General features: G+C 41.8%; 2 protein-coding genes across 2 annotated transcripts; one reads left to right on the top strand and one right to left on the bottom strand.

Annotated features, from left to right (window-relative positions):
• Window positions 1-73: 73 nt before the first annotated feature.
• On the top strand, window positions 74-17559 carry LOC135483146 (citron rho-interacting kinase-like). Its single transcript, XM_064763743.1, has 37 exons — window positions 74-118; window positions 392-615; window positions 934-1109; window positions 1383-1627; window positions 1856-1949; window positions 2264-2476; window positions 2606-2759; window positions 3042-3219; window positions 3379-3631; window positions 4087-4214; window positions 4609-4771; window positions 4949-5056; window positions 5243-5383; window positions 5596-5721; window positions 5961-6056; window positions 6421-6647; window positions 6868-7216; window positions 7354-7407; window positions 8684-8755; window positions 9054-9170; window positions 9320-9429; window positions 9739-9822; window positions 10012-10135; window positions 10439-10543; window positions 10748-10888; window positions 11252-11519; window positions 11660-11977; window positions 12212-12392; window positions 12617-12865; window positions 13055-13157; window positions 13438-13518; window positions 13694-13838; window positions 14107-14339; window positions 14626-14860; window positions 15098-15178; window positions 15301-15607; window positions 16028-17559. The coding sequence occupies exons 2-37, from the start codon at window positions 402-404 to the stop codon at window positions 16185-16187; spliced, it is 6033 nt and encodes a 2010-aa protein (XP_064619813.1). The 5' UTR covers window positions 74-118; window positions 392-401; the 3' UTR covers window positions 16188-17559.
• A 3671-nt stretch (window positions 17560-21230) lies between these two features.
• Window positions 21231-27158, bottom strand: LOC135483814 (fanconi-associated nuclease 1-like). Its single transcript, XM_064764864.1, has 9 exons — window positions 25542-27158; window positions 24874-25239; window positions 24444-24672; window positions 23988-24152; window positions 23469-23625; window positions 23054-23253; window positions 22431-22658; window positions 22146-22251; window positions 21231-21935 (listed from the first exon to the last, which is right to left on the bottom strand). Exons 1-9 carry the CDS (start codon window positions 27086-27088, stop codon window positions 21880-21882), a joined length of 3054 nt encoding a protein of 1017 aa, XP_064620934.1. The 5' UTR covers window positions 27089-27158; the 3' UTR covers window positions 21231-21879.
• Window positions 27159-27969: the final 811 nt, after the last annotated feature.

The following is a 27969-nucleotide window of genomic DNA, read 5'->3' as shown; positions in this document are numbered from 1 at the left end:
ATTTCAACAACCTATTTTGCTTCGTTCCGACAAATACATTCCCATCTTTATACAAACCCACGGCGCGGTCGTTTCGAAGGCTCGAAAAGCATATTTTGTTGAAAATGTCATGAAAAAGGTACGACTATGATACGAATATTGAATAAATACCAATAATATTAAGTCCTTACGTCGCAAGATAGTCCAACCACGTTGGTTACTATATCTTGAATGCCTGATCCTGTCTAAATATTGTCGTTTAAGTTGGTTTTCATTGTCATTGTCGTTGTAAATTGACCGTTCCCTCACAGTCGCAGTTGACAGTATGTCACAGGCTCACTAGGACATGTAGGAATGGAAGCCCAGGCCTAGTCACTATCCTACATGTGTTCCCATTGCTTTTACTTTTCAGATTTTCAAGAATGTCGGACGTTTTCTCAGATTCTGCAGGTGTTGCAGTCAGAACTACCAAGCTAAATCAATTATTCATTGGGAAAAGCTCCAACAAATCCCTAACACACAAATGTCTTGTTGAACGTGAAGGTCTCCTTGATGCTTTAGTGCTGTTACATGATGAATGCTCGAATGAGTACCTCACGCGCCACAACAAGTATATCGCACAGTTTGTTGAAAGAAGTGAGTGAATATCTATTTCTCTGTTCATTATATTAGAATATTGTGTACATTGTAAATGTTTTCTAGAAGCTTTGTTGAGCTCTATTCTGAATCTGTGCCCTCAAAAAACTAATATTATTATGATATTGGTTACAAACATGATGAAAATGCAAACACAAACATTTGCTCTGTCGAGGAAGGGATGGCTCTGTCTGTGGCAGTGCTGGCACCCATGCAGAGCTCCTCTAGTATTATTGCCCAAGAAAATTGTTTGGCCTTAAATTGATTTTTGTTGATGTCGGGATGGCTTTTATCACCAAAATTTTGTTCGTATCAAAGGTAAAGCTGTGATTGAAGAGATTCGAAAATTACGAATATCTCCTGATGACTTCGAGATGAAGAGGGTGATTGGGCGCGGCCACTTTGGTGAAGTGAAACTTGTGCGTGAAAAAGTTAGCGGTGATGTCTATGCTTTGAAGACGCTGAGGAAAAATGATACGCTATCACAGCAACATGTGAGTAAAGAGTGACATTATGTTTTCCGGACGATATGGTTGTGTAGTGACATCGGAAAAGTCATAACACAGCTAACACAACTGGCTTTCCAGTTCCACCAATTTAGACACAGGCTAAACAACTTCAGTGTGTGTAATTGTTAGCCCCGGCCTGCAGGTGCAATATTAATACATGTACTAGGTAAAATGAGGCCTGTATATGACCCTTGGTAGCTTCAAATAAGCATCTAAAGTGAATAGCTTAAAACTTTTTATTGTCCTGACTTGTTGTAGGTTGCCTTCTATGAGGAAGAGCGTGACATCATGGCTAAGGCGTGCAGCCCATGGATCACCCAACTCCAGTATGCCTTCCAGGATCACCACAACCTCTACCTAGTCATGGAGTTTCATCCTGGTGGTGACTTGCTGTCTCTTCTGGCGAGATACGATGACATGTTCGAGGAGGAGATGGCTGTGTTCTACCTGGCAGAGATGGTACTAGCTTTACATGCACTCCACAATATGGGCTTCATTCACAGGTATGAGTAGTAAAGCTCTTCTCTATTTGTGTTTGGTGGCAGCATCACATTATTAGTTCTGTGGAAAAGACGACTTTGTCTGCAGCCCCTGAATCACCCCTTTCAGTTGATGGTGCAGCAGTTGGTCTGAGTGACAGTTTAGCAATCAGTTTATTTAAGTAAATTGCCAATTCGTTCATCTTTCAAACAATGAACAAAAGCTATCTATTGTTACTTTGCTTATTCCAGGGATGTGAAGCCAGACAATGTACTAATTGATAGAACTGGTCACATTAAACTGGCTGACTTTGGATCTGCTGCAAGGCTTGCTCAGACACACATGGTAAAGATCTTTCTTCCTACCCCCTAATGTTGCAGGGATGCCAATCTCCCCTGAAAAGCTAGAATCCTCCCTATTTTGCTGCTGATCTCCTGACTTAATACCAAGTGCATTTTATGCATTTTCTTGCACCGGTATGTCCTCCCTGGTTTTAAAGTGCCTGGAATTACCATTTTTTGTACCTCTGATCTCACAAGCTTTCATTCAAGCAGTTACCTGATGTCACCCTACTATAACTATTTCATTGAAATCTTCTCCATGTACAGTTTGGATACATGTAACATTAGTTATTATGATCTTCTTATATCTTTTTTAAGGTGTCATTCAAGATGCCTGTTGGCACCCCTGACTACATCTCGCCGGAGTTACTGATGGCAATGAATAGTCCAGATGGCACTGCTATCTATGGTGAAGAAGTGGACTGGTGGTCTGTAGGAATCGTCGCTTATGAGATGCTGTACGGGACCACACCTTTTACTGATGATGAGGGGTCGATGGTGGCTACCTATAGCAATATCATGAACCATAAGGTAGGGTTAGAATACTTTGGTCTGATTTCTTACATGTGTTGTGGTCTTATCTTGAATCTTTTTTCTGACAATTTCTATTTTTGGGTTCGTCCAAACATAATACACCAATTTTTTTCAATTTATTTCCAGCTTTGCCTAGTGTTTCCTGGTGATGTGTCTGTCTCCAAAGACGCAGTGGATTTGATCAAACACCTCCTGACGTCTGCCAATGAACGCCTCGACTACCATCAGATATGTTCACATCGACTCTTCTCAACTACAAACTTCCCAACCATTCGGCAATGTAAGTCATGTTCTCACATTAAAGGCGGACTATAGGCATGAACTATGGAACCCATGTGAGTCATGTTGTGACTTTCCAAACATATTGAAAGGAGACATTGAGAAGTGAGATTTATCGAATGAGCACATAACATTGAAGCTGGCATAGACTGGCTCATGACTTAGAATAGATTCCAGTATTATCAAGTGTTTATTTTAGGAAGTGTCAATGGAGGTAAATTGAAATTATGAATAATTTAGGCTTGGTATTCTTTTTAAAGTTGTTGTACTCCTTATCTTCCAGCCAAACCACCATTCATCCCAACGGTGACCAGCCAAGATGACACCTCGAATTTTGATAATTGTGAACCGATGAAGATGGAGCCTGTTTTGGATGATTTCAATGTGCGGCAGGAATTCTCAGGGAAAGATCTGCCCTTCGTTGGTTTCACTTACAACAAGACTATTCAAACAAGTGACAGGTAGGTGATGATTTGAAGCACTTTTTCCAATATTATTATTTAGCATTAACAAAAGCTGACTGTGGCTAGCATATCCAAAAACTCTTGAAAACAATGATGTCAGTGTGGAGCAAGTGGATCATCTGCTTTATCAAATCTGTATTTTCATCTATCCTATAGATTATCCATCGCCTCTGAGAGTAAATCTCCCGTAGTTAAAAACACGCTTGAAAGAAAATTGACAACGCGGACGAGAGAATTGAATGATATCAAGGAGCGTTTTCACTCGTTGGAATCTTTGGAGAGCAGTGCCAAGTTTGAGATGGAGAAGCTGCAGCGGCTTCTAAGAGAGAAAGAGGTCAACCTTGACAAGGTGGAGGTGGAGAGAGACACCATGGAGAAGGATTTGGCATTCTATATCACTGAAGTTAACGTGAGTAAACTCTTAGCCTTATGGAGGTCCAGATATTTCAGCACTTGCAAAATGACTGGTGTAGGAGATGAGGACGGTTTTTGTAACGTGAAATATACATGATTTTTGGTGTCAAGTTCTGGGAAGTAAAGCTTTTACCTGATACTTTTCAGAATTGCAAAATTGGCCCTTAATTCAGGTATAACCTTGTTTCAGTAATAAAAATCGTATTGCGAATTCTCTACTTAAATCAAAGATTTGAATTACTTTAATTATCATCAGTCCATAACAGCTATAGTTCTCACTATACAGCGTAGAGTATGTTATTCTGTTACTAGATCCTGGAGCTTAGTGAGTTTCATATACCATGACTTTCAGATAACAAGCCAGCGATTACCATATGCAAAGATCTGCCCATTCATTTAATATCAAGGCAACATGTCATTTTGATTCCCCCTTTGTATGTTATTTTTCAGGCTTTGAAACGTAATCTTGAACTTGAGCAGAAGGCGAGAATTGAGACGGACAACAAAGCATCTGCTCTTCTTGATGAAATCAAGGATCAAGCCGAGGTTGCCACTCGGCTGCGGGAAGAGCTAAGCCAGTAAGTAGATTTGTGTTCATCAGGTCATGTTTTGATGGAGTACTTGAGTCTGGTTATAGTTCTTTTCCAACACATCATTTGGCCCTAGTTTTGTTTGTATCCTGATCAAGTAGGCAGACCTGATACTTCTCTCCTAAGGTTATACACCTGGTGTAGATGTTACTTTACTCAAAATCAACTCTAGTACATCCAGGGATACAAATATGTATGTAATCTGTGTTCTCCAAAAACAACTAACCTGAGCCTTAGGTTTTAATAGATGGTAGACCAGCGGTGTTGCAAACAGAGGTATGTGGCTCCATATATTCAAGAAAGACAGATCAGTTTGGTCCCCTGCATCATCATTAATTTCCTGATACCCATGACCAGGAGGTACTAACTACTTTCTTCCTAGGGCTGAGATTGAGGAACATAAAGAGGTGATAGCGCAGTTGGAATTTGACCGGCAGAACCTGACAATCAAGATCAGCCGTTTGCAGAAAGATTCAGAGAAAAAAGGCAAAGAGTGTGACGAACTCAGAGAGAAGTTAGAGGATGCACATAGACGATTCAACAAGGTATTTACTCTGGCCTCGTCGACAAAAGGTGGCTTCACACGGGACCCCTGTCATTCCGTCGTTCAGCTCATTCCTATTCCTATTCCTCTGATTTGAAATCATAAAGTACTTACCGGGTAGGCCCTATATCAATTTCCTTGTTTACAATATGATATATATTTGCGATATTTGTTCTAGGTGAATGAACAGAGTCGTATGAGTACTTGTGGCATCAAGGAACAGCTGAGAAGGAGGAGTGAAGAAACCAGGGCCTTGGAGTTGGAATATCACGAAAAACTAGAAATGGTGTGTATCATGACAATTTCAGGTCCAGGTACTTTTGAAACGTTTCTTAGTACCACCCTAATAAAAAGATATTCTTTCAATACAACACCCATCCCAGTCTGTAGATCTGAATATTGGTTCAAATGATTATGGTTTGAAAATGATGCCCTCGTTCATCTCATCAATTTTGGCTCTGCTTTCTTGAAGATTTTAGCTGAGAATGAGCAGTTGAGCTGTGACCTGAAACATCTACAGGCGAGCAAGATGGCGGTAGAGAGGGAACTCGAGAGCCTGAAGGGCAGGTCAGATAGTGAAGAACTGATCCAGCAGAAACTTCAGGACAGCGAGGTAGGGAGAAAATGTCTAAAAACAAATAGAGTAAGCTGCATGAGTTGTTTGAAACTACAGCACATTGTGATTCTCCATTATCGCATTAAAATGTTTGAATTTCTCTTAAATCCTCCCATGAAATATAAACATGCAGAAGAGACGCCATTGACATCAAGCAATATGGAGAAGAGATGTCTATTAAACTGCAAACTGTTGATTTATTCATTCAGCAAAAGCGTCAGTCGTTGGAGAATCAGTTGACAGAGCTGAAGAAGATCGAAGGAATTGAAGAGAGAATGGCAGCCAATATCCACGAGAAACACAAAAGGATTGCAGAGATGGCAGCAAAAGTGGTGGTGAGATATTCTCTGCGAAGCATCTTATCAACTTTCTATCACATACCTTTTTCTGTATCGATGGGTTTAAGTCACTGTGACAAACCTCTACAATTCGTTGGATCACTTTCTTGAAAATTCAGTTCAGTCAGTACGAAATAGGATGCATGAGTGTAAAGTAAACTGTCACGAATCAACCGAATGCGGGTCATGAATTAAGTCAGATTCAGATTTAAGGTTTATGTTTCTTTCATGTTCAGGAAATGGAAGAGGAACTGAGGAAGAAGGACATGGCTCTGAGGAAACAGGAGCGGACGTCATCAAGGAACGAGTATCTTTTGGAGGACAAGATTCGGGTAAGTAGTCCCAGACATCAGCTTTTTCTCTGCTTGTTAATCCTGTTAAATAGGAGAAACACAGTGTCTCTTGCTTGCCTTTGCAAGATACAGCCACAGTGACTGAAAAGTAGGCTGTATAGGCAGTTCTCTGACTGTGTATGTTTATCATTTGGGAAGCGCAAACAAAGCTTTTAGTTGATTGTGTCGAAATAAACTTTAGATCTCTGCCAGTTTTCAAATCGAGGCCCAGTTGCTCAACGGTCAACACAACTATTAGTGTTATCACAGGGCCTTGCCTTTATTTTGGTTCCCTCAAACCCAATAGGGCATATCAGTTACCCGGTCTATGCTTCCTTCCACATTTTCTGATTACGTATTTCAGACGCTGGAAATCAAACTTGTCAATGTCAACAAAGACTTGTATGAACTTGAGAAGCAGTCCAAGCTCCAATCCAAGGACACAGGGGAGACCACAAAAAGGATAGCAGAGCTGGAACATGAGAAATCCTTGGTCGAGTCCAATCTGCGGCTGATGGAGAGGAAGATGGAGAGGCTGGAAAGGGCTGCAGAGACGGTGCAGAACCAGGAAAAGGCGGTCAGGGATTGTAGGTGAGTAGCAGGGTAGTATGGGTTTTTAGTGACAGTGTGTTTAAAAAATGACATGAATAGATGGGGTGGATAAACCCTGTAGATATTTGAGGCGTTGCTGCCTTCCCAAATGACAGTTTATTTAATACTTCATTGAATCTGTGCCATTCTCGTGTAGATATTAGTGATGCCTTTTTATCATGTCTTAGATTATAAGTCGTAATGTGTCCTTTTCTCTTAGACGGCTGGAGAGCGAATTATCCGATATAAAACAAGAGAAGGTCTACATGGAAACCAAGATTGCCAACCTAGAAAAACAGTTAGAGGAAAATCAGGGCAGCGTGGAGCAAAATCTTGGAAAAGTTGCAGAGTTGCAGGACAGCCTGCAAAAGGATAGAGAAGCACATGAGAAGGAAACATGTGAACTGAAAGAACAGCTGGTTATGGCCGAGTTGGAGTCGAGTGAGTTTGATTCGGTGGTGAACAGTCTCGATAAGAAAATATCTGAGATGAGGAGACGTATATCCGAACTTGAGACGGAGCTTGGGGATGTGAATCGCAAAGCAGAACAGGCTGTGGTCAAGAGTGAGGTAAGGCTACTGTGAAGTGCTACTTTTTCATGGACATTTTATGTTTGTGAATGTTTGCCGAAATATTTTGGAATTCCTTTGGAGTTGCATACTCTTCTATTACATGATTCATTGATACATTTATAACTCTCTTTCAGTGCGAGAAAAGACAATTAGAAACTGAAGTCACAATGTTGAAATCATGTAAAGCGGTATGTATATTAATATTCAATAATTCGTTTTTAGCTCACCTCTTAGCAGAGGTGAGCTTATCCCATACTGTGGCGTCCGTCGTCCGTCGTCGTCGTCGTCGTCCGTCGTCGTCCGTCGTCGTCCGTCGTCCGTTAGCAGGGCACGTTTCGTAACTGTTAGAGTTATTGAGTTGAAACTTGGTACACATGTACCCTTATGTAATGACACCTTGGAGACCAAGTTTCGGTCCGATTCGTTTCATGGTTTGGCCACCAGGGGGCCAAACGTTAAAAGTGAAAATATGCAATATCTCCCTTGATAGTAGTCGGGAAATTTTGAAAAAAATATGGTAGGTACTTCTAGCAAAGGTGCATCATATATCCTCCGGGTTTTTGATTTGACCTCCTTTTCAAGGTCACAGAGGTCAAATGGTGTAAATTGGCCGTTAGGATGTAACGATGGCACGTTTCTAAACTGCAATGACTATTGATACCAAATTTGGTACACATTTACCCCTTAGTCAGGTGATCTCAGGGACCAAAGTTTGGTCCAATATGATTCACCACTTGACCACCAGGGGGCAAAATCTAAAAACCTTAAAAATGTGATTATTCCTTAACTTCTTGCCCGATTGCCACCAATTTGATATCATGGGTACATCTAACCACCATACAGTATATGTCACACAGGTTTTTAATTTGACCTTCTTGTCAAGGTCACAGAGGTCAAATGGCATAAATTCGCCGTCAGGCCGTAACTATGGCACGTTTCTTAACTGCAATGACTATTGATCACAAATTAGGTACACATGTACCCCTTGGTCAGGTGATCTCGGGTACCGAAGTTTGGTGCGATCTGATTTGCCGTTTGGCCTCCAGGGAGGGGGCCAAATCCTAAATTCTTCAAAATGCCATTATTCCTAGTAATGACTTGCCCGATTGGCACCAATTTTATATCATAGGTAGATCTAATTCTAACAACCATTCAATGTGTCACCCGGATCTTCTTTGATTTGACCTACTTTTCAAGGTCACAGAGGTCGAATGTACTGTAAATTGGCCATTTTGGGGAAATTGTAATTGCTTGGACCTACATCAAACCTAACACTACATGACACAATACCATGCTCTTTATCCATCTTTCCTCCACATGAGGTGAGCACAATGGCCCTGGCCATTTCATTTTTATCTTCACAGTTTTACAAGGTTCCCTTGTGTTCTACTTAATACTCCTGGAAGGGTGTATCGCTTTGTCATTTCCTTCCTCTGCATGAGTTTCCTATCTCCTGAATTTCAGAATGCCGAAAACCTTCAAACTAAACTCAAGGACAAAAGTGAAGAACTTTTCACGCTCAGACAAGAAAACAGGGTTAGTATGGTAAACACTTTTGCCACCACATTAATCTTATGATCTCGCTTATCTCTTGATCCCAACTTGGCCTAGGAAAAGTTTCCTTGTAAAATTGCTAGTATTACCCAATCTTCAGAACGAGGTGTGCATTGAGTTGAATGCAGTGCTGCCATTTCTGTGTTACCATCCAAATACCTATAGGGACTGTGGTTGAACGATAGTACTTGGGGAAATTTAGCAGTGGCCAGTGTACGGACCTGGTATATTCCGGGGGCGGTATCGAGAGAGTTAAAAGTTGCGGATATTTGTCTTGCAGAGGATGAAGACAGATCTAGATAACCTGAACGGTGAGAAGGGGCGTCATGAGAGCGACATGAAAGTTATCAATTCACAGTTAACAGAGCGCAAGAGGAAATGCGAGACACAAGAACAGGTAGGCCAGCACACTTTCACTACATGTTTGTAGGCAAACATAACTATCAGCAAGAACTTATAAAGACTAGAACCTTGTTAAAATACCATTTTCTCATATGTATGACCCTAATAATCACTACACAACGAGAATGCAAATTCTACTTCCAGAAAATAAGAGAGTTAGAACACACCAATCAGCAGTTGGAATCGCAGAATAATGATTTGACGAAATTGGTGCGGGAACTGGAAGACAGGGAGAGTGAATGGAACAGAGCCAAGTAAGTTATTGACAATTCATTCAATGTATAGTATAGCATGTTATGTTTTCTTAGAGTGCTCACTCGATTATCCCTTTCCACCCCAGCTGGGGCATATGACAGATACAGCCCCTCTATCTTCTGTTCTTGGCACCTCTCCCCAGATCGTTCAACTCCAGTCCTTCAGACTTCACCTCTGCCTCATTTCTAATTACAATGCCATTTCCGGCTGGTTACCAGCGTCTCGGTCTCTTCCCTATCCAGTACTTTCCCACAGATCTTTTTGAAGATCTGTAAACATTTAAAATATAATATTCTGTTTATTTTCAGGAAAGTTTATGAGACGGCGGTCGAGGAACTGGAAGAACAAAATGACCAGACGTACCAGCAGCTGAATTGTGAAAAACAATCCAAGTAAGCTCAGACATATTTGATTGATGAAATGTATATTGAAGGAAAATGTCTTATTTCCAATGTAAAATGTAATGATAGTTTGTGCTGAGATTGAGTTTGTCAGTTCATTCGTGAAAATTTCACAGTTTACAGTCCAGCATCCTTTCAGTTTTACTCTTTTCATTAATTCTTCCCTGTTAACTTTCTTAGGGAAAGTATAGCCGGCAAGACGCAGGACCTGAAGGGCCAGATGAAAACCCTAATGGCCAAGGGAGACAGCCTGAAGAAACAGCTGCAAGAGAAGGCACACATGGTTCAGAAGCTCAATAAGGAGGTTAGTCTTTGTTAACTCTTGTTACTTATATTATTATGACAGCGGAACCTCTGTTTAAGAGTGGGACACCATGTCTATAGAAGTGGCACTGGTTTTGGTCTGGAACTGGGCATTTCTATTCAATTTGACCTCTGCAATCAGGACCTCTCTCCACTGTCAGTCCCAAGGGTATTCTTATTAGAGAGATTCTACTCTATCAAAGTTGATGGAGTGTAGTGTACAATCTGGTTAAGAATTCAATCTTGTGTGCTGTAACGTTACTACATGTATTTGTGTAAAAATATGCTACCCTTTTATTTGCAGCTAACTGAAGTTGAGAAGAAAAATTCAATGTTGGATCTCAATCTGAAAACGGTCAGTCGGAAACTAGAGGCCGCTCTGGGAGAGAACCACCAACTGAAGGAAGAGGTAGGCCTTGAATTGTCCTTTCGATTATTCACATACAGAACCCACTTCTTAAAAAAAACCTTTTTGACTTCCCTGTTATTAATCAAAGAAAATGGACTTGCTGATAAAAACGATTTGGTCGGCATAGCTTGTTACGGTTAGAATCAAGACTAGCTGCAAATGCATTATGTTTGTTATTTAGAATATGGGCATTTCCTCTTTCAGACATCAAGACTTATAACTGAGACAAAGGTGCTCAAAGCCTCCAACTTCACCATCAGCCAGAATCTGGAGGAAGCCATGGATAAATATGACCATCTGAACTTGGAGAAAGAGGAGTTGGAGAACCAACTGGAGTCTCTCAAGGTAACATCTACCAAAACCTCTCTGTAGATGTAGATAGTGCTGCTCTGTGCTAAGCAGTGATAACTGTTGCCAGTGTCAGGTCAATTTCACCTTTGTGTGACTACCTCAAGTGGCATGAAAAGAGAAGGAGCATGTGAAAGCGCCAGGGCTATGCTTGGGTGGATGTTATTAGAGTCATTAGGATCAACCATGATTCCCTCCCTGATTTACTCTGTTTGTCATTTTCTGCGCAGATTGACAAACGTTACAGAAGTATCAATGAACATGTGAATGTACTTTGCCGACCAACAACCAACGCTGATTATGTGGCAACTTTCTGTAAAACTCAGTGAACCAAAGTTAACGTATTTCATTTATCTTCAGGTCAACTATGAGCACGAGAAGTTCAAACTGGACAGTCACCTCTCCCAACAAGGCAAGCTGATTGACTTCCTACAGGCAAAGGCCGAGACTCCCTCCAAGAAAAAGAAGGGTTTCAAGTCCAAGGAGAATGCGCCTGCAACTCCTAACGTCAAACCAATGCAGTGGAAGGACATGCAGAACATGCTCGAGATGGAGAGGTCAAGGAATGCACAGCTACAGCAGCAGATTTCAAAGCTCAGGGCCGATCTGCACCAAGCTAAAACAGAAGGTATGTAGGGCTGTCTTCAAACATGAGTGCTCCCCTATTGTGCAATTAATGAAGTTTAAAGTTTGAGTTTGTAATCTGATGTCAACTCCGACTTCACACTTTGACCCTTTTCCTATATATCTGACTTATATACTTTCCAGCGCTGAAAAGTAAAGGTCGTAGCAGTTGCCGGCAGTGTGAACAGGTCTCTGGGCCCATGACCCCAAATTCAAATGCAGCTATGTCAGCCTTGGTGATGTCTCCATCAAAGCAAGCGAGCTCTCTCTCCCTGCTGACACCAGCTAGAAACCCAAGCATCAAGAGACCACCAGCCACCCCCACCCCTTCAAGACCGAGTAAAGAACGCATGCACCACAAGATCCCACATCGATTTGTGACGGGGCTGAACACCAGGGCCACGAAGTGTGCTGTCTGTCTGGGAACAGTGCACTTTGTGAAACAGGCTGCAAAATGCCAAGGTAAGTTAAAGTGTATCTCTTGTGAGCGTGTATTGCTTGCAACTTCATTGGCATGCCAGCTGGGTTAATTGGGTTCCATCTTATGACAGGCATAAGCCACTATTTATGAGGTAAAGTTTTCCCTTGCTTGCCCCTGGCATTAGGGACAGTATTGACACCTTTTTACTTGACCAAACCACCCTCCTCTTATGATTCAATTTCTTTTCTGATAACTATTACATTGTTTATTTTCAGAATGTCATGCCGTGTGTCACCCTAAATGTGCAAGCTCGCTGCCTGCTACGTGCGGCCTTCCAACGCAGTACATGAAGCATTTCACAGAGTTCATGGCCAAGAAAGCTGCCTCGCCTGCGCGGAACCTATCAATGGCAGATCTCGACTCATTGGATTTGTGTGGGTGGATGAAAGTACCAAAGTAAGTTTGCCGAAAGAACTCCCAAAATATGAAAGTTTGAACTGGTTGAAAGATGCTTTATGATTGTATACTTAACTCCTTTCTGTTTTGACACGTCTTCTGAGGGTTTCTGAATCTTCCAATATTCTGCAAAAGTGGCCATAATCTGCAAAAGAGGCCTAAGTATACATTCTTATTCTTATTCACCTGTCTGCTAAAATGCTAGCATTGATTCACCCTTTCAGGTCGGGTAAGCAAGCCCTGGGCGGCTGGGAGAAGAAATGGGTGAACCTTGAAGACAATCGCTTGTGTATTTATAACAAGGGAACCAACGACAATAACCCGATTGACACATTCAACCTATTCCCCGTCGATGCCGATGTGACCGTAAGCAGTGCCGTCACAACATCTGAGCTCGTCAATACTGCCTCAACTGATTTGCCATACATCATGAAGATTGAGACAAGACAGAAGAACTCATCGTTGCCTGGAAGGTCAGTGTTAATTGGATATCTAAGTGGTTTTGAAAGTCTACAAACTGCCTGATTGGCAACAATATTCTATCTTGGAGATGACGGTGAACAAATTTCATCAAATCAGTGGAGTGTGTGTTATCATCACAAAACAGCATGGCACTAAGATTCCTAACTCAAACTCTGAATAGCTTGCCCTATTTACTTCAGGAGTTTATACATGATGGCATTGAGCTTCCCCGAGAAGCAGAAGTGGGTGGCTACCCTGGAAGCATTGGTCAGTGAACAATGTTATGACAATGATTCATACGTGGTGAGTTCACTTATTAATCCTGTTTCTATGTCAGCTGCAACTCTTAGCTTCAACATTATTGTTGTTGGCAAATGGAGCCAGTACAGAAAACTCTGGACTTTTGGCACTGTGGTACAATACTATTCTTTTGAAAGCACGGCTATGGGTTCAGGTCTTTGCTCAGTACGAACTTGAATGTGGTCGACTGAGATTGGGATACATTTTTGAGAAAACCATCTGTTCCGAACCACCTGCATCTTTCCATCTCAGTTGTTGACCTCATTTTCGTTTTCTGTTTCAGCGCTTGACTGGTGACACGTTGTTACATTTGGGAGGTTCTCGGAGGCTTGATGTCAACTGTGCTCTGCTCCTGAGTGATCAGGTAACTAATATGACCTATCTGAAGATTATTGCGGTTAAAAATTTTAACTTCAGCAAAGTCCTGCACCTGTTAATTTCTTTGATCTAAAATATGCCTAGTTTTTACTATAGGCTAATTTATCCATCGATGTCAGTTTCCAAGACTCTTCTAAAGTTTTGATTGTACATCTTTCCAGCTTATCCTGATGGGCACAGAGGAGGGATTGTTTGCCCAGAAATTACATGATCCAAACAAAGAGCCTGCTGTTGGTATTGGAGGCTTAGACAGTGTGTATCAAATGACTGAACTGGTCGAAAAGGGTCTGGTGGTTATCATAGCAGGTATGGTTTTTTTTTTGATGTCTGTACAGTTGAGGGCCAAGTGGGGTTATTTGCCTAGAGATTATGACTATGACCTGGCTAGAGGAGTCAATAGTTTTAAGCAATTGCCAGGTTCATGGCAATAAACAATAGAAAGATGACAGAGGTCTTATGCCATATGTTGTGACAGCTATGCCTGGTTGAAATCTAAGTGTTAAGACGAAATGACATGCTAGGAAAAAAGGTTTTTAGTGCCACCAGGCTCTGTAATTTATTATCTGTTTTTAAGGAAAAGGGCGGAACCTGTATACAGTAGAAATGAAGACCCTCAAGTCGCGTGTGGAGCAAGGTTTCATCTTGCAGCCCGTCTCAATCTTAGCTAAGCACATAGACAAGATGACCCACTGCACTGTGTTTGACTGTGGCGTCTATGACAACGCCGCCTACATCTGTACCGGTACGCCAGACCAGATTTACATCCTCAAGTATAACTATGGACTGAGCTCATTCTGTATTCGAAAGGTAGGCTTTCTAACATAGTTGCCCGTATTCCAGTTTTCGAAACAGAATCTCGCAAGATTTCCGTTTTCTGTTCGAGTTATTTCTGGCTTATGAAATGAAGGAGATGGCCTTTAAATTCCGATTTGACTCCATGCCATTATCATTTGGGTAAAATATTGGTCGTACTTATGCACTTCTCAGTCTACAAACTTGGTAGTAGATCTGAGGATTACATCAGATTCCTTACCAAAGAAAGTACAATGAAAGCAAATGGCAAAGGCTTTACTGAGAGTACTATGTTTTGCAGGAGCTACCCACAACAGAACCTTGCAGCTGCATCGAGTTTGGTGACGGCCATGTTATTGTTGGAACAGACAAGTTCTACTCCATTGAACTGGACCATTACAACATGACAGAGTTCTTGGACAAGACGGACAGCTCCCTCGCCTTCGCTGTGTATGGTGCTGCCACCTATGATAGTTATCCGCTCGCTGTTCATCAGATTGCTGCGAGGCCAGAGGAGTATCTGCTCTGTTTTCATGGTGAGTGCTTTCTCGCGTCTTTGCAAAGACAAATGGGAAGCATTGTGTACTTTGTTGGAACCTGTGGCTTGAATCATAATGCGTGAAGTGAGAAGTTTGGCGTGACTTCACAATCAGTAAGGGCCTATTCTTTGAAGCGTTTTAGAGATTGCTTTGGTATTCCATGGTGCAAGTCAAGCGTCTCAATATATATAGAAATATGTTCATCTGATGTAATCTTTTTATTTTTCGTTTCAGAGTTTGGTGTATTTGTAGATAGCCTGGGCAAGCGGTCGAGACAGGATGATTTGAAATGGGATGGTCTGCCGTTAGGTTTCGGTAAGTCAACTTTTCTTTGAGTTTTGAGGCAAAGGATATTTTGGGGGATGGCTGGTCTACATAAATACCTAAATCATCAGACCTAATAAAGTATTCTGACGTTCTCTTTATATATTTTTCAGCTCACCACAGCCCGTACTTGTACGTGGTGCATTTCAATTCCATCCAAGTAATCGACATCACCATCGCAGAGGCTCACCTTCGCTGCAGATGGGCCTCCCTGGACATCCCCAATCCACGCTTCATCGGGGCAGCCCTATCAGACCAGTCAGTATACATCAGCAGTAATCACAATGAGGTGACGGATATCATCGGCCTCAAGGTGGTAACGTTGGATGAGAGTTGTATCAGTTTGGAATCCAAGGAGAATCTGCCGACTTATCCTTCGACGTCATCTGTTGCTTCGTCCATTGCGTCATCATACAAGAGGTGGGTTGTCTCTCAGGTTTTGAGGGATCTTTTCGCTTTCAATGTGCTGCATACATTGTACATGTAATGTATATCCATGTCTTATAATGCCTGATTGTTCATCTACTGTAATTCATCTATCAAATATTGTAAAAAGTGTACCTATTTTACATCTTTGTGACCGACTGTCCAGTAGATCTGAGTACAAGATATATTTCTAGGGTTCCGTCTGCGACTCCAGGGGTTAAAAATGCTATCATCTGGAAAAGGTGGTGAACGCCATTGCCTCGTGCATTGTTTGAGTGGATGAAATTGGGTATTCCACCTTTTCTTTTAAGTTTGTTTGCTGCATGAAAATGCAAAATCCCAAAAAGGTTTTGTGATGCCGAGCTTATGTAAAGTGCACCTCCCACTTCAATTTTTAATCTTTGTTTCTTTCAGTCCCACGAGGAGGAAAGCAACAGGTGGCCTCACAGGCTCTACACTACGATTGTCTTACAGGAAACGCATTGGAACTAACCCTCTCAACAGTGCAAAGGCACACCTGGAATATGAAGATGACAGCCCACCAAAACGCAAAAAGAAAACTACAGACCTTTAGGTTTCATCAGACTTTTCAACTGCACAATCATTCCGACATGTAACCCTTTAATGATATTGGTATTTTCCCACTGTTTTAGCCAAATTTTGTTGGTGTTAACAGCATTTAACTTGTGGTTGACTCCTCAAATGTTGTTGGACAGTTGAAGTGCTGATTACCAAGGCGTGGTGTCCTGTTGTAGGACAGTTAGATTGAGTGCTATGAAAAATCGTATCAGTCATGCACAGTGAGAAATTGAGTTTAGATTATAGAACTAGGACCATGTTGAATAGCAACGAAAGTAAAGTCATTGTATTGACAGAAGATGTCAGTTGCATATGTAGGTAGTGGTATAGTTTTGTGTGCTTTTGCTGTGGGCAGGTGGTGACCGTCAGTTCTATCAGGACACTACAGTTTCGACGTTACAGGACTCTGTTACTGTAGGCTCTACTCTCTACTCATACAACAGGGAAAGGTCGAGTAACACCTGCCCCAAGCTTGACCTTGCCCAATAAACGTATGGTTCATGTGTGTATGAGGACAATATGTATGTGGTGCTTGCCTAATGTGGCTGTCATATAACTATGTTAGTTTCTGTTGCATGTATTATTTCTGATGATTTATAATTTGATGTGTTTTTATGGTCTTAAAAGTTCATTTATAAATGTTTTGTCCATATCGATTGGGGCTCTAGAGCACAAAGTGATGGTCGGATGAAGTTTGGATGTATTGATCTTACTTCGTGACCAAACAGGATATCTTGAGTTCAGCATCGTTTTGGCTGCAAATAAATGATCAATAAAAACCAAACTTCAAAGAGGTCCGATCAGAAAGTCATGCTCTAGGGCACAAACATTGTGGACAAAATACTTACAAATAGACAATAGATGTATGTAGCTTGTAATGATCACTGTCATTTGCATCACTGTCACATCCTGTAACAATCTGTTAAATATGTCTCACGCTGTGACCACGATGTTTGATTTCAATTCACTCAGCGTTTACACCATGGTCTTGTAAAGGAATCCTGAATCCCAAACCATTTCACCGTCTCCTATCAGTATACTTTCACATGTTTGAGAATCCTTATACAACAGGCACAACATTTTTTCAAAACTAATAAATCACCAATGTGGTCAGTCTTCTGAATATCAACATGTCCCTGCATGCTGGTTGTGACTTTGTCTTCAAAAGACCAATTCGTAGCAAGGGCTACATCATTTTATCTTAATTGATTGAATTGATTTCAGTTGTGCGATATCCTTCTTCTACCTATAAAGATGGAAGATTCCTCTGTCGCTTTTCAGTTTACAGAAGTGAAAAAAGCCAGTGAAACAAAGCATGAATGACTATTTTCTTCAATGTATAATCAAATATGTGTATAATGTCACAATACTGCAGTAATTGAAATACAATCGATATGTATGCTTTAAAAAGTGTGTTATTTTTCTGTTGAAACACTGGTGCAGATCTTCCTGCTTCATCAAGACATAACGATTTGAGCATCTTGAGACAAGTGGAAACATTGTCTTCACCCCTCACCTCACCACCAAAGTACACTACAGGCAACCTACCCACAAACGGGTCACATGGGCACTCCTTGAAAACTGCATTCATCATGTTGATGCAAGTTGTGACATTGTCTTCTCCCCCTCGTCGCACCACTCGAGGAGAGCCTACCAAACAATTCTCACACACTTCCTGAAAACTGCATACATTATCATGTTGATGTATGTTGTGACATTGTCTTGACATGACCTAAGGACAGTTGCTCCAAACAGGCCACTCCTTGAAACCTTCATACATGAGAGAGCATGTTGATGCAAGTTGTTTTTACCCCTAATCGCACCATTGAAGGACAGCCTGCCCACAAATGGGTCACATATGTCACTCCCTGAAACCGGTATACATCAAGTTGAGACATTGGGTGATATGAATAAAGACTAGCAATTGCTTTTACTGAAAACCCCATGTACATTTACACTAGGCCTTTCTGTACAAAACTGAAGTAAAATCATTTACTAGTCTTTATTCATATCACCCATGTCTTCACCACTCAAGGTAAAGCCTCCCAAATCATTCCCAACAGGCTCTTCCTGAAAACTACATAAACATCATGTAGATGTATGTTGCGACAATGTCTTTACACACCCTGAGAACTGCCACTCCAATTAGGCCACATTGGCACAACCTAAAACCTCCATACATTATCATTCTGATGCAAGTTGTGACAATGTCTCCATCCCTCATCCAATCACTACAGGAAAGCCTCTCCAGACGATCTCAACAGGTTCTCCCTGAAACTACCTACAAGGTGATCATGGTGATGTTGATGGTGTTGCCCCAACCATGTGGAGCCGCACCAAACAGGCCACATGGCCACTCCTTGAAACCTTCATACATGAGATCATGTTGATGCAAGTTTGCACCCCTCATCGCACCACCAAAGGATAAGGCCTGCCCAAAACAAGGGTCTCATGGGCACACCTTGAAAACAGCATACACCATGTTGATGCAAGTTGTACATTGCCTTTACCCTTTATCGCACCACTCAAGGAAGACAGCCACCCCGAACAAGCCACATGGCCACTCCTTGAAACCTGCATTCATGATCATGCAGATGCAAGTTGAGAAACATACCACGCAAAGACAGCTGCTCCAGACAGGCACCATGGGCATTACCTGAAAGCGAAACCTACATGCGCTATCAGGTTCAGGCAAGTATTGACATTGATTGTCTCCCCCCCCCCGCCACCACTCCCAACACGCCATGACAGGACAGCCTGTCCAAACAAGCCACATGGCCACTTGTTGAAAGCTGCATACATTTCATGCTGTTACAACTAGTGATAGTGTCATTACCCCTTGCCGTACGACCCAAGGACAGCCTCCCAACACAGGCCCCATGGCCACTCATAGAAAACACACATGATCGTAGTTACATTGTCTTCACCACCCCAAATACGAAATGAAAGGACAGCTTGCCATATGGACCAAATGGCCACGACCTGAAACGTGCATACATTATCATTCTGATGCGAGTTGTGACATTGTCTTCAACCCTCATGATCACACCACACAAGGCCGGGATCAACCAGATTGTATGTGGTTACGGTCGATTGTGACTTTGCACATTTTCAGGGACAGCCATCCTCCAAAACAATCTAGTAGCTTGTTAGTGCCATTGCGTGACGTTCGCATGGACAGGTGGATGCGTTGACAACAGAAATTGAAAAGGTGTCTCGAGCAATGTCTCTATACTTTCCAACGAATCAACCATTCTTGATTCAACTTGATTCTATGAAAAATACAACGTGCCTATCTGATTGTGACTTGGAACTTTCTACAATGAACAACCATGCTCCGAAATTGTCTTCAATGCCACATTGTGTGAATAGTTGGATTATTGTGACTTGGTACATTCTACTGCCAACCTCCAGAACGTCTTCAGTATATATAACTGTGGTTGATGTCCGATTGTGACTTTGAATTGAACATTCTAAGCACAGCCATGCTCGAAAACTCTCAAAATCCAAAGATGTTATGAACATGTCCATATTTTGATACTGACTTAAGGATGAGTCTGTACTTTCTGAACAACACCATCATCATCATCATTAAGACGACTATGTCACCACTAGCGCAACAGCAGTCGCCCAGCGACTTCGGTCAGTTGAGAGGGCACGGATATTTCCGTTGCCAATGCCCGTCACGTCCATCTCAACAGCCCTCTTCCAGCTCATGAGGCCTCTTTCTCTTCTTTTCCTTCCACCAACTAGCTCTGGTTTCCAATCTAGAATTGCCCTTGGAAGTTGCATTGGTATCATACGACAGATCTGTCCGCACCAGCTCAGGCGCCGTTTCTTCAACAAGAGTGTGGCTGGCTCCTTTACTATTGTGTTCCTCGCCCAACGAAACCAGCGTATCCCCAAGAAGGTGGCACTGGCTGACAAAGGCATCCAGTTTGCTTTTATTTTAGACAGCCATGTGTCTGTAATATGACAGGATTGTGGCAAAGGCTGTGACTGCATTCTAAAAGGAACAACAATACTCCGAAACGGTCTTCAGTCTGGCCAGATTAGTGGCAACAGCTGGATTATGACTTAGTACAATTCTAAACGCAACAACTACGCTCCGAAACGGTTTTCAGTATGACTAGATTGTGGCAAACTGGATCATGACTTTGTGGATTCTAAAGTAAGTAACATCCATGCTCCAAAACGGTCTTCGTTATGGCTAAATTGTGGCAAACTGGATCATGACTTTGTGGATTCTAAAGCAAGGAAAATCCATCCTCCAAAACGGTCTTCGTTATGGCTAAATTGTGGCAAACTGGATCATGACTTTGTGGATTCTAAAGCAAGGAACATCCATCCTCTGAAACGGTCTTCGGTATGGCTAAATTGTGGTAAACTGGATCATGACTTTGTGGATTCTAAAGTAAGTAACATCCATGCTCCAAAACGGTCTTCGTTATGGCTAAATTGTGGCAAACTTGATCATGACTTTGTGGATTCTAAAGCAAGGAACATCCATCCTCTGAAACGGTCTTCGTTATGGCTAAATTGTGGTAAACTGGATCATGACTTTGTGGATTCTAAAGCAAGGAACATCCATCCTCTGAAACGGTCTTCGTTATGGCTAAATTGTGGTAAACTGGATCATGACTTTGTGGATTCTAAAGCAAGGAACATCCATCCTCTGAAACGGTCTTCGTTATGGCTAAATTGTGGCAAACTGGATCATGACTTTGTGGATTCTACAAAGAACAACCATGCTCCGAGATGATCTTCAGTATGGCCAGATTGTGGCAACGAGTATATTGTGACTTCGTGCATTGCACAAAGAACAACCATGCTCTGCAACAGTCTTCAATATGGTCAGATTGTGGCAAAAGCTGGATTGTGGTCCCAAAACTGTCTTCAATATGGCCAGATTGTGGTAATGGTCGATTGTGACTTTGTCAACTTTTACAAGGCTGCATATCTATGGACTGTTTGCTTTGGCAGTTTTTCCTAGTTCCATGTGTGATTGTGATGCGTCACACACAAATGAACCCTTGCTTTGGCTCATGGGACTTTCCCACTGGTTGTACCTAGGAACAAGCAATAAAGACAATGAAAACAGCCTTATGGACGGTGTGATAGTTGACCATAAAACTAGTCCAGAGGAATGCCTCTTTTCTGTCCCAAGTATTTATGATCCAATAAAAAAGACATCTGATATCATTATTCCATTTATTTATAAATATCAGCGTAACAAGACGTTTTTACCACTTCAAACACAGATTTTTTCATGACGTGATGGCAACTGGTGCCAAAAACCCACAAAGAGCCACCACAGAGATTGCATAGCTTGTGACATCTGGTGTTATTCATCATTATACTTGAAGCTCTGTTGTGACACCTGTGTCTTTCCTGATTTCTGTCTGCCATTGTGCCATGATAAATCTATAAACCACATAGAAAACAATATTATGCCTGACGATTTATGTAAATAGAGCACAGTAACAAGGACTCCTTGAAAATAAGGATGTACAATCAGTTGAATGGTTTTAAACAGTTTGATCATAGAACAGAACAATGCAAAAGACACATCTTACAACAGAACAACGTAAAAGACACACAGAAGTTCTTTGCTCCCACATTTCGAGCACAACATGAGTACCACATCTTAAGTTAGTATTACCAAAAGTTATAAGTGAGTTGAGGTATTACATTTCCTGAGATTCCCTGCTCGTGGAATGCATCAATTTTCTTGCTCCAACACCTGAAATGAGATGGAAAATGAATGAGTCCAGAGTTGATGGAGTCGATGTGATCGCAGTTTAGTAAAGATTTCAGCTGTCTTATGCTGCTTTGTGCCTCTTCTGAAGTCATTTACTTTAAAATATAACCAGCAAATTGCAACTCATATTGCCAGCACAATTCACTACTGAGGTAAAGCAATAACAGCAGGAAAGATTCAAGTAGCACTCACCAACAACATGGCAGACTTCTGCAGTGGCACCAAGCGACAAGAAGTAATCCAGCCAGAGGATCTGTTTGGTTGACAACTTATCACCCGGACCCTTTACTTCAACCAGCTGGAAGAGAAAAAAGAAAATGCAGAAGAAAAAAACAACTGGAAGAGATTTTTAAGAATTTTTTAAAAGTCTACACCTCAGGACAGTCACTGGAGTAGCCTGTCACAACCATATGATCACTCCAAAAATCAGTAGTTTTCAATAACTGGTTCTTTCATTAATTGTGGTGGTATTCTTACCCTGAACGTGTTGTCTGTTGTATTCCAGACAACAAGGTCGGGCATTCCAGAGCTCGTGTGTCGCGGATCCCTGATGATTCGTTTGAATACGCCCGACATGAATTCTCCTTTGAATGCCCGCACCAATGTCTTGGCTTGCTCCAGATCGTCAAACCTCTCCCAGTTCATTGTAGCACACACCTGTCCATCGTGTTCTGACCAGACTTTTTCAAGATGTTCCAGGAGCTCCTGAAGAAAGGGGAATGATTGAATAGAACTAATCAAAAGTTCTTTCAAAGCTACACGAACCATTGTTAACTTGACTCCCCATCTACACTTCTACTCTTCCTGCTTCTAAAAGTTGTTTATCAATGCATCATTTACTACAGCCAAGTGATTTCATGATTAACTACAGACAAGTGATTTCAGGCTAGCAGTCCCTAGGTCAAACCCAACGCCAGTGTGATACTTTAGGCAGGTCTCTAAAAGCTGATTGACCAGCTCATCTGAGTTTGACTAAAAGATTTCACACTTTGATAAAGCTATAAAGAAAAAGAAGCCTTTTCTTTGAGCTTACTCTCTCAGAGCAAAGGCTAATACCCCACCGCCGAGCGGAGATTTCTTGAAAAAGAAAAGCCTCTCACCTCTTCTGAAGCTTTCTTCAACCATTTCAATCTCTTGTTTATGGGTCGTTTCCTGTTTGTATAGAACTCCTCTGTCCTCATGTCGAGAGGCGCTGTCTGGTACTTGTTGTAGAAAACATCAGGTATATCGTCCATGAAAATGATATCCCAGAAATAGAGGTGTAGAAGTACGAAGAATGTGCTACTCTCTCCGTGGATACCTATCAACAAAGAGATCATAAGTAAAGAAGAGGAGACCATCTTATTCAGAGCTGTGATAGCCAACACCCCCAACCAACAAGTCAAAAATGATTTTTCACAAGCCCTGCCGTCTGGTATTGGTAATGCATTTCTGATGTACCCAAAATTGCTGTCGGTCTCTCCCTTTGAAGTGAAGTTAAAAGACACTCCACTGCTGACAAGGTAATTAACTTACCTTGGTCGTAGCCTTCCTTCTTGTAATGTGAAATGGCAACCTGCTCCACACGACATAATGTCACATCTTGACTATTCCCATCAGCAGAATCTGGACTGACAAAATGGCTATGAGCACCAAGGATTGATTTGGGCAGCAGCCGACCTTGGATGGTCACCTAGGAAAGAAATGAAGAAGGGGATTTGGAAATGATCAATCGGGACACAATGTTGCCGACAGTAAATTTCAAACTGTTTTAATGAATTTCCTCTTCTGTTGTCTCTTGACAGGTCCAGGGTTTGAGTCCCGAGCCAATGGAGCCAAAAACCCCCCCGAGTCTTTCAGTCTGTCGGATGGGGCAGTAAGCTGTGGTTCATTCTTTCCAGTGTCTATGCCAGGGCAACTAAAAGACCTTACAGAGGTGAACAGTACCCCAGAGTCGACTCACCCTTCTATACCAACAGACCAACAGCCTAATATCTTACCCGATAACCATAACCAGAGCAAGCTGAAGGAACTCAGGGTTCAAAGGATACATACCTTTGGGGCTTCTTGAACTTTGTTATGTTTGAACTCTTTCTGTCTCTTCTTTAGCTTCTTGTTGCTTGGAGATTCACAGATTTTCTGAGATCGTTGATATAATGCCAACCTACGCCCTGACCTGACATGAAGATCTGATAGGCCCTTTCGAATAACATCCAGAGACTGAAAAAGATTCCACATAAGATGGATTCTTTGGCACATCCACATTGAGTGACGATAACACACTGATGATAATAATCATGATGATGTTCAGCTTCAGTCTCAAAACGTTTTACTTTATTCCACAGCCTTTTCCAAAAACCGCCCAATAGAAATCAAGGAGCACATACTACTGGTACGCTCACTAGACTATTCGAGAACAGTTGAGTGTAGGCCTACTAAGTGGCACTGGCCAAAAACCGATGTCATTATGAACAAAATTACACAGAATGGTGTCAACTGTGGATTCCTCACCTTATCTGGGCTCTTTAGATGCTGATCCAGATTCAGCGCCAACCTATCCCACCAGTGCCCCCTATAGTGCTGGCAATGAAGAGACTGGTTGAGCAGCTCTTCCAGTACCTCATTAGCCTCGGCGTACTTTTTCACCTTCTGTAGGACTTCCACCCCTTGGTTTAGGACTCTGATGTAGACAGAGCCAGCAGTGTACACCCTTAGGAAGGTTGGGAGTGACAATTCAAACCTGGAAAGACAAAATAGTACTAATTGTAAATTTCTTTCCTTTTTAAAGGGAATCTAGGTAGGCCAGATTGGGTTACATGAAGTGGCCAATAGGAGACTCTCTTATCTCATCGAACATTGAAACTACTGAAAATTGAACTACTAAAACTAGCAAATGGAATAGAGATTAACTGTTATCACAAAGAAAGGTTTTTAGACTTACGAGATGAGCTCTTCGTTAGCACAGTGTTCAGCGTACAGCAACTTTGCCTGATTGTACAAATTGACACCAGCATCGAAGGCATGACTTTCTATGGCACCAAGGATTTCGGAATAGATATTCAAGGCAGTCTGAAACTGCAAAAGGTCATCTTTGGAGCGGTATATCTTAGTCGTTCTTTGGATCTTGTACGTTGGGTAGGTGATTAACCCTCTGTTGACCTGAAGGATCTGATATAACTGCTGGCTGTTTGCCTGGTCGTCGTCCTCGAAAGCGGTGGACGTCAGAGAGAAGAGCATCATGCAGCGGAGGAAGACCTGACATGGAGCATCACGCAGACGGTAGCAAGGACCAACAAGACACTTCACCCTGAAGAAAAAATAAAGAAGTTACATATCCTACAAGACTGCCATCTTGGGGCCTAACCTTGTGGAGTGTTTCTTCAAGATACGAACAGAAGTGCTCTTTCACTTCAGAACAGCTAATGCATTTCTTTGACAAAAGGGCCCTTTTTCTCAGTTTTCTTCAATAATTTTCAAAATACCTGCGCTTGCAAATTTTGGGAAGAAACACTTTAACAGTGGTTCATCTCAACCAAAGTAAGCATTGATTTTGACCAGCAAATGCTGAGAAGCACAGTATTTTGAGGAAAAAAGACTGAATTATATTACCTCCTGAACATAGTGTCCTCAAGGTCACTTTTCATCCCAAACATAGCACCAACTGTCCTCTGCTTACTCTGCTTCAGCAGAGATTCCACGATCATCGGCATCCGTTGGTTTGTCACATCAACATGCATCTTCTTGGCGTAGCCTCTCAATTCGTCAGCGGGCAAAAGGTTCAGGCATACTTCCAATCCTTCCAACTTTGATTCATCCCAAAGTAGCCCAACATCAACCAATTCTTTCAGAAATGGGTCAAGATCCAGTGCTATTTTTGGATACTGTATCTTTCTCACACAAAGCCATTTGTGTTTTCTTAAAAACAATCGTACATATAATTTTTGAGCTTGATCAGATAAAGATGAGCAAAATGTCTCTGTTGAGAGTAAGTCCTCTGCATCGAATAAATAGCTAAAGAATTCATCTTCTAAGATTGTTTTGATCACTAATTTGAAATTTTCAATGTAATAAGGCAGATATTGAGGAGTATCAATAGTTGATTGAGATTCTACAGAAGTCCTTCCAGATTCCACCTCTTGAGAATCTCTTGAATTTCTCTGGGATTCTTGTGATATTCCCACCAGTGTAGGAGATTCTGAGATTGTCAACTGAGATGAAGTGTCCTCCGATGTGACTTCAGGACCATCCAAGCCAATCAACTCGGAATCCAAATTTGAACTTTTAAGACCAGTTAGATCTAAGTTAGGATTTGGATTGATCCCTGGTGAATTCGAGGCACTTTGATCTGAAGTCATTTGAATTGCAGGAGCAGAGTCAAGCTGTTTATGCATATAAGCAGAACCAGATTCCTGTTTCGATGTCATTGTATCAACCCCAGAGTCCTCAATAGAGCTTTGGCTACACGATGGCACACATGAATTTGAACATGGTAAGGGTGGGAAAGAATATTTCCTCACATTTTCTTCTGATTTCACATCTTCACAACATCTGCTCCTTTTTGATTTTTTACAATCTGATTGTGAAATCTGCCCTTTAAAAGACGGTTTCCTTTTCTGCTGATTCGTTCCAGAGGCTTTTCTTTTACGGCTTCTTTGAACACCTGTAACTACTTCACCAGGAGATCCCACTGCTGTATCTGTTTTAACAGAACATCCAGAATCATTGGCCTGAGTAGAGACAGAGCCATGAAGTGAATTTGTACAGTTTCTGGCAGTAGTTTGAGTGTTCTGTGGCAGGACTACAGTTGAAGCTGTGCCAGTGCCTGTTGACCTTCGCAACGTGAGCTTGGAGACTCCTGAAGACTTCTCACCACCGTCCATGAATATATCAGCACCTGGCATAATTGCATGATTGTGACTGAAATATATCGATTCAGACCCCATAGGCCTACTGCCACGGACAGATATCACTTGCACATCATCATCAGATGCAGAGTCAACACTATTAGACCCAACGCCCATGCAAACTTTTTCGCTGGTCGTCACACCACACTTTTGATGGCGTTTTTTGGCAAAAAGATCAAGAATTGAAGTCTGCCTTTTGTCTGTATTACTCTTGGTAGACTCATCTTTACGTCTGGCAGTCTTCCTCGGCATATCGATATCGTAAAATGCTGAAATCAGCAGATTTCATAGGCAAAATTTCATCTTGGGGCCTCAATTGTCTGAAACGGAAGTGACCTTTGACGAAGTTCAACCACGTGCAAGTGTTTGTAAACAAACGCACGTGGCAATCAATCGACCACGCCCACTTTCTTTGGTCGAGGCAGATGGTGGGGAGGGCGGGGGGGGGGGGGGCGATGGGCTTTGTAGCTAGCGATAAGTTAAGATTTGAAAAATATTTTTGGCCACCCAATACAATTTGAAAACAAAGAATTAGCCCAAAAATATTAGACTCCCTGGGGATTGCGTCAGTCCTAATTTGGTCTCCTTACGTACCGGGCGAGAGGACGCGTCAGGAGTGTAAAAAAATACCGGATTTATTAGCTTCTCTGTCTTCTCCTGCAGCTAGCTATATATATTAAGATTTGACAAATGTTTTTGGCTTACCAATAAAATTTGAAAACAAAGAATTAGTCCAAAACTACTAGACTCGCTGGGCATTGCGTCATCCTATGTAGTTTGGTCTCTCACGCACCGGGCGAGCGGACGAAGCCGGTCAATGCGTCCGGAGTGTAAAATATACAGGATTTATGAGCGAAATGATCAAGACGAACAAAATGATACCTCATTTAGCTCGGAACTTCCACAGATAAAGGAAATGATTCAGTGTGGGACATTGTTTGTGATTGATGCGATATCCTGTTTTCATGGATGTTTTGATGTTTTATGCAACTTTCAGCTGGTACGACTGCACCGATTACTAGTATATATAAAGCATTGATGTGTGAGTATGACAGTCTGAAAAGGTCGATTCCTGACGTAATGATAAAATGACTATTATGTGTCATTTTTTTTCAAAATTAGTTGATGAGTTT

This window comes from Lineus longissimus, chromosome 2 (genome assembly GCF_910592395.1).
Source record: "Lineus longissimus chromosome 2, tnLinLong1.2, whole genome shotgun sequence".
NCBI lineage: Eukaryota > Metazoa > Nemertea > Pilidiophora > Heteronemertea > Lineidae > Lineus > Lineus longissimus.
This window is presented reverse-complemented; position numbering and strand designations above follow the sequence as displayed.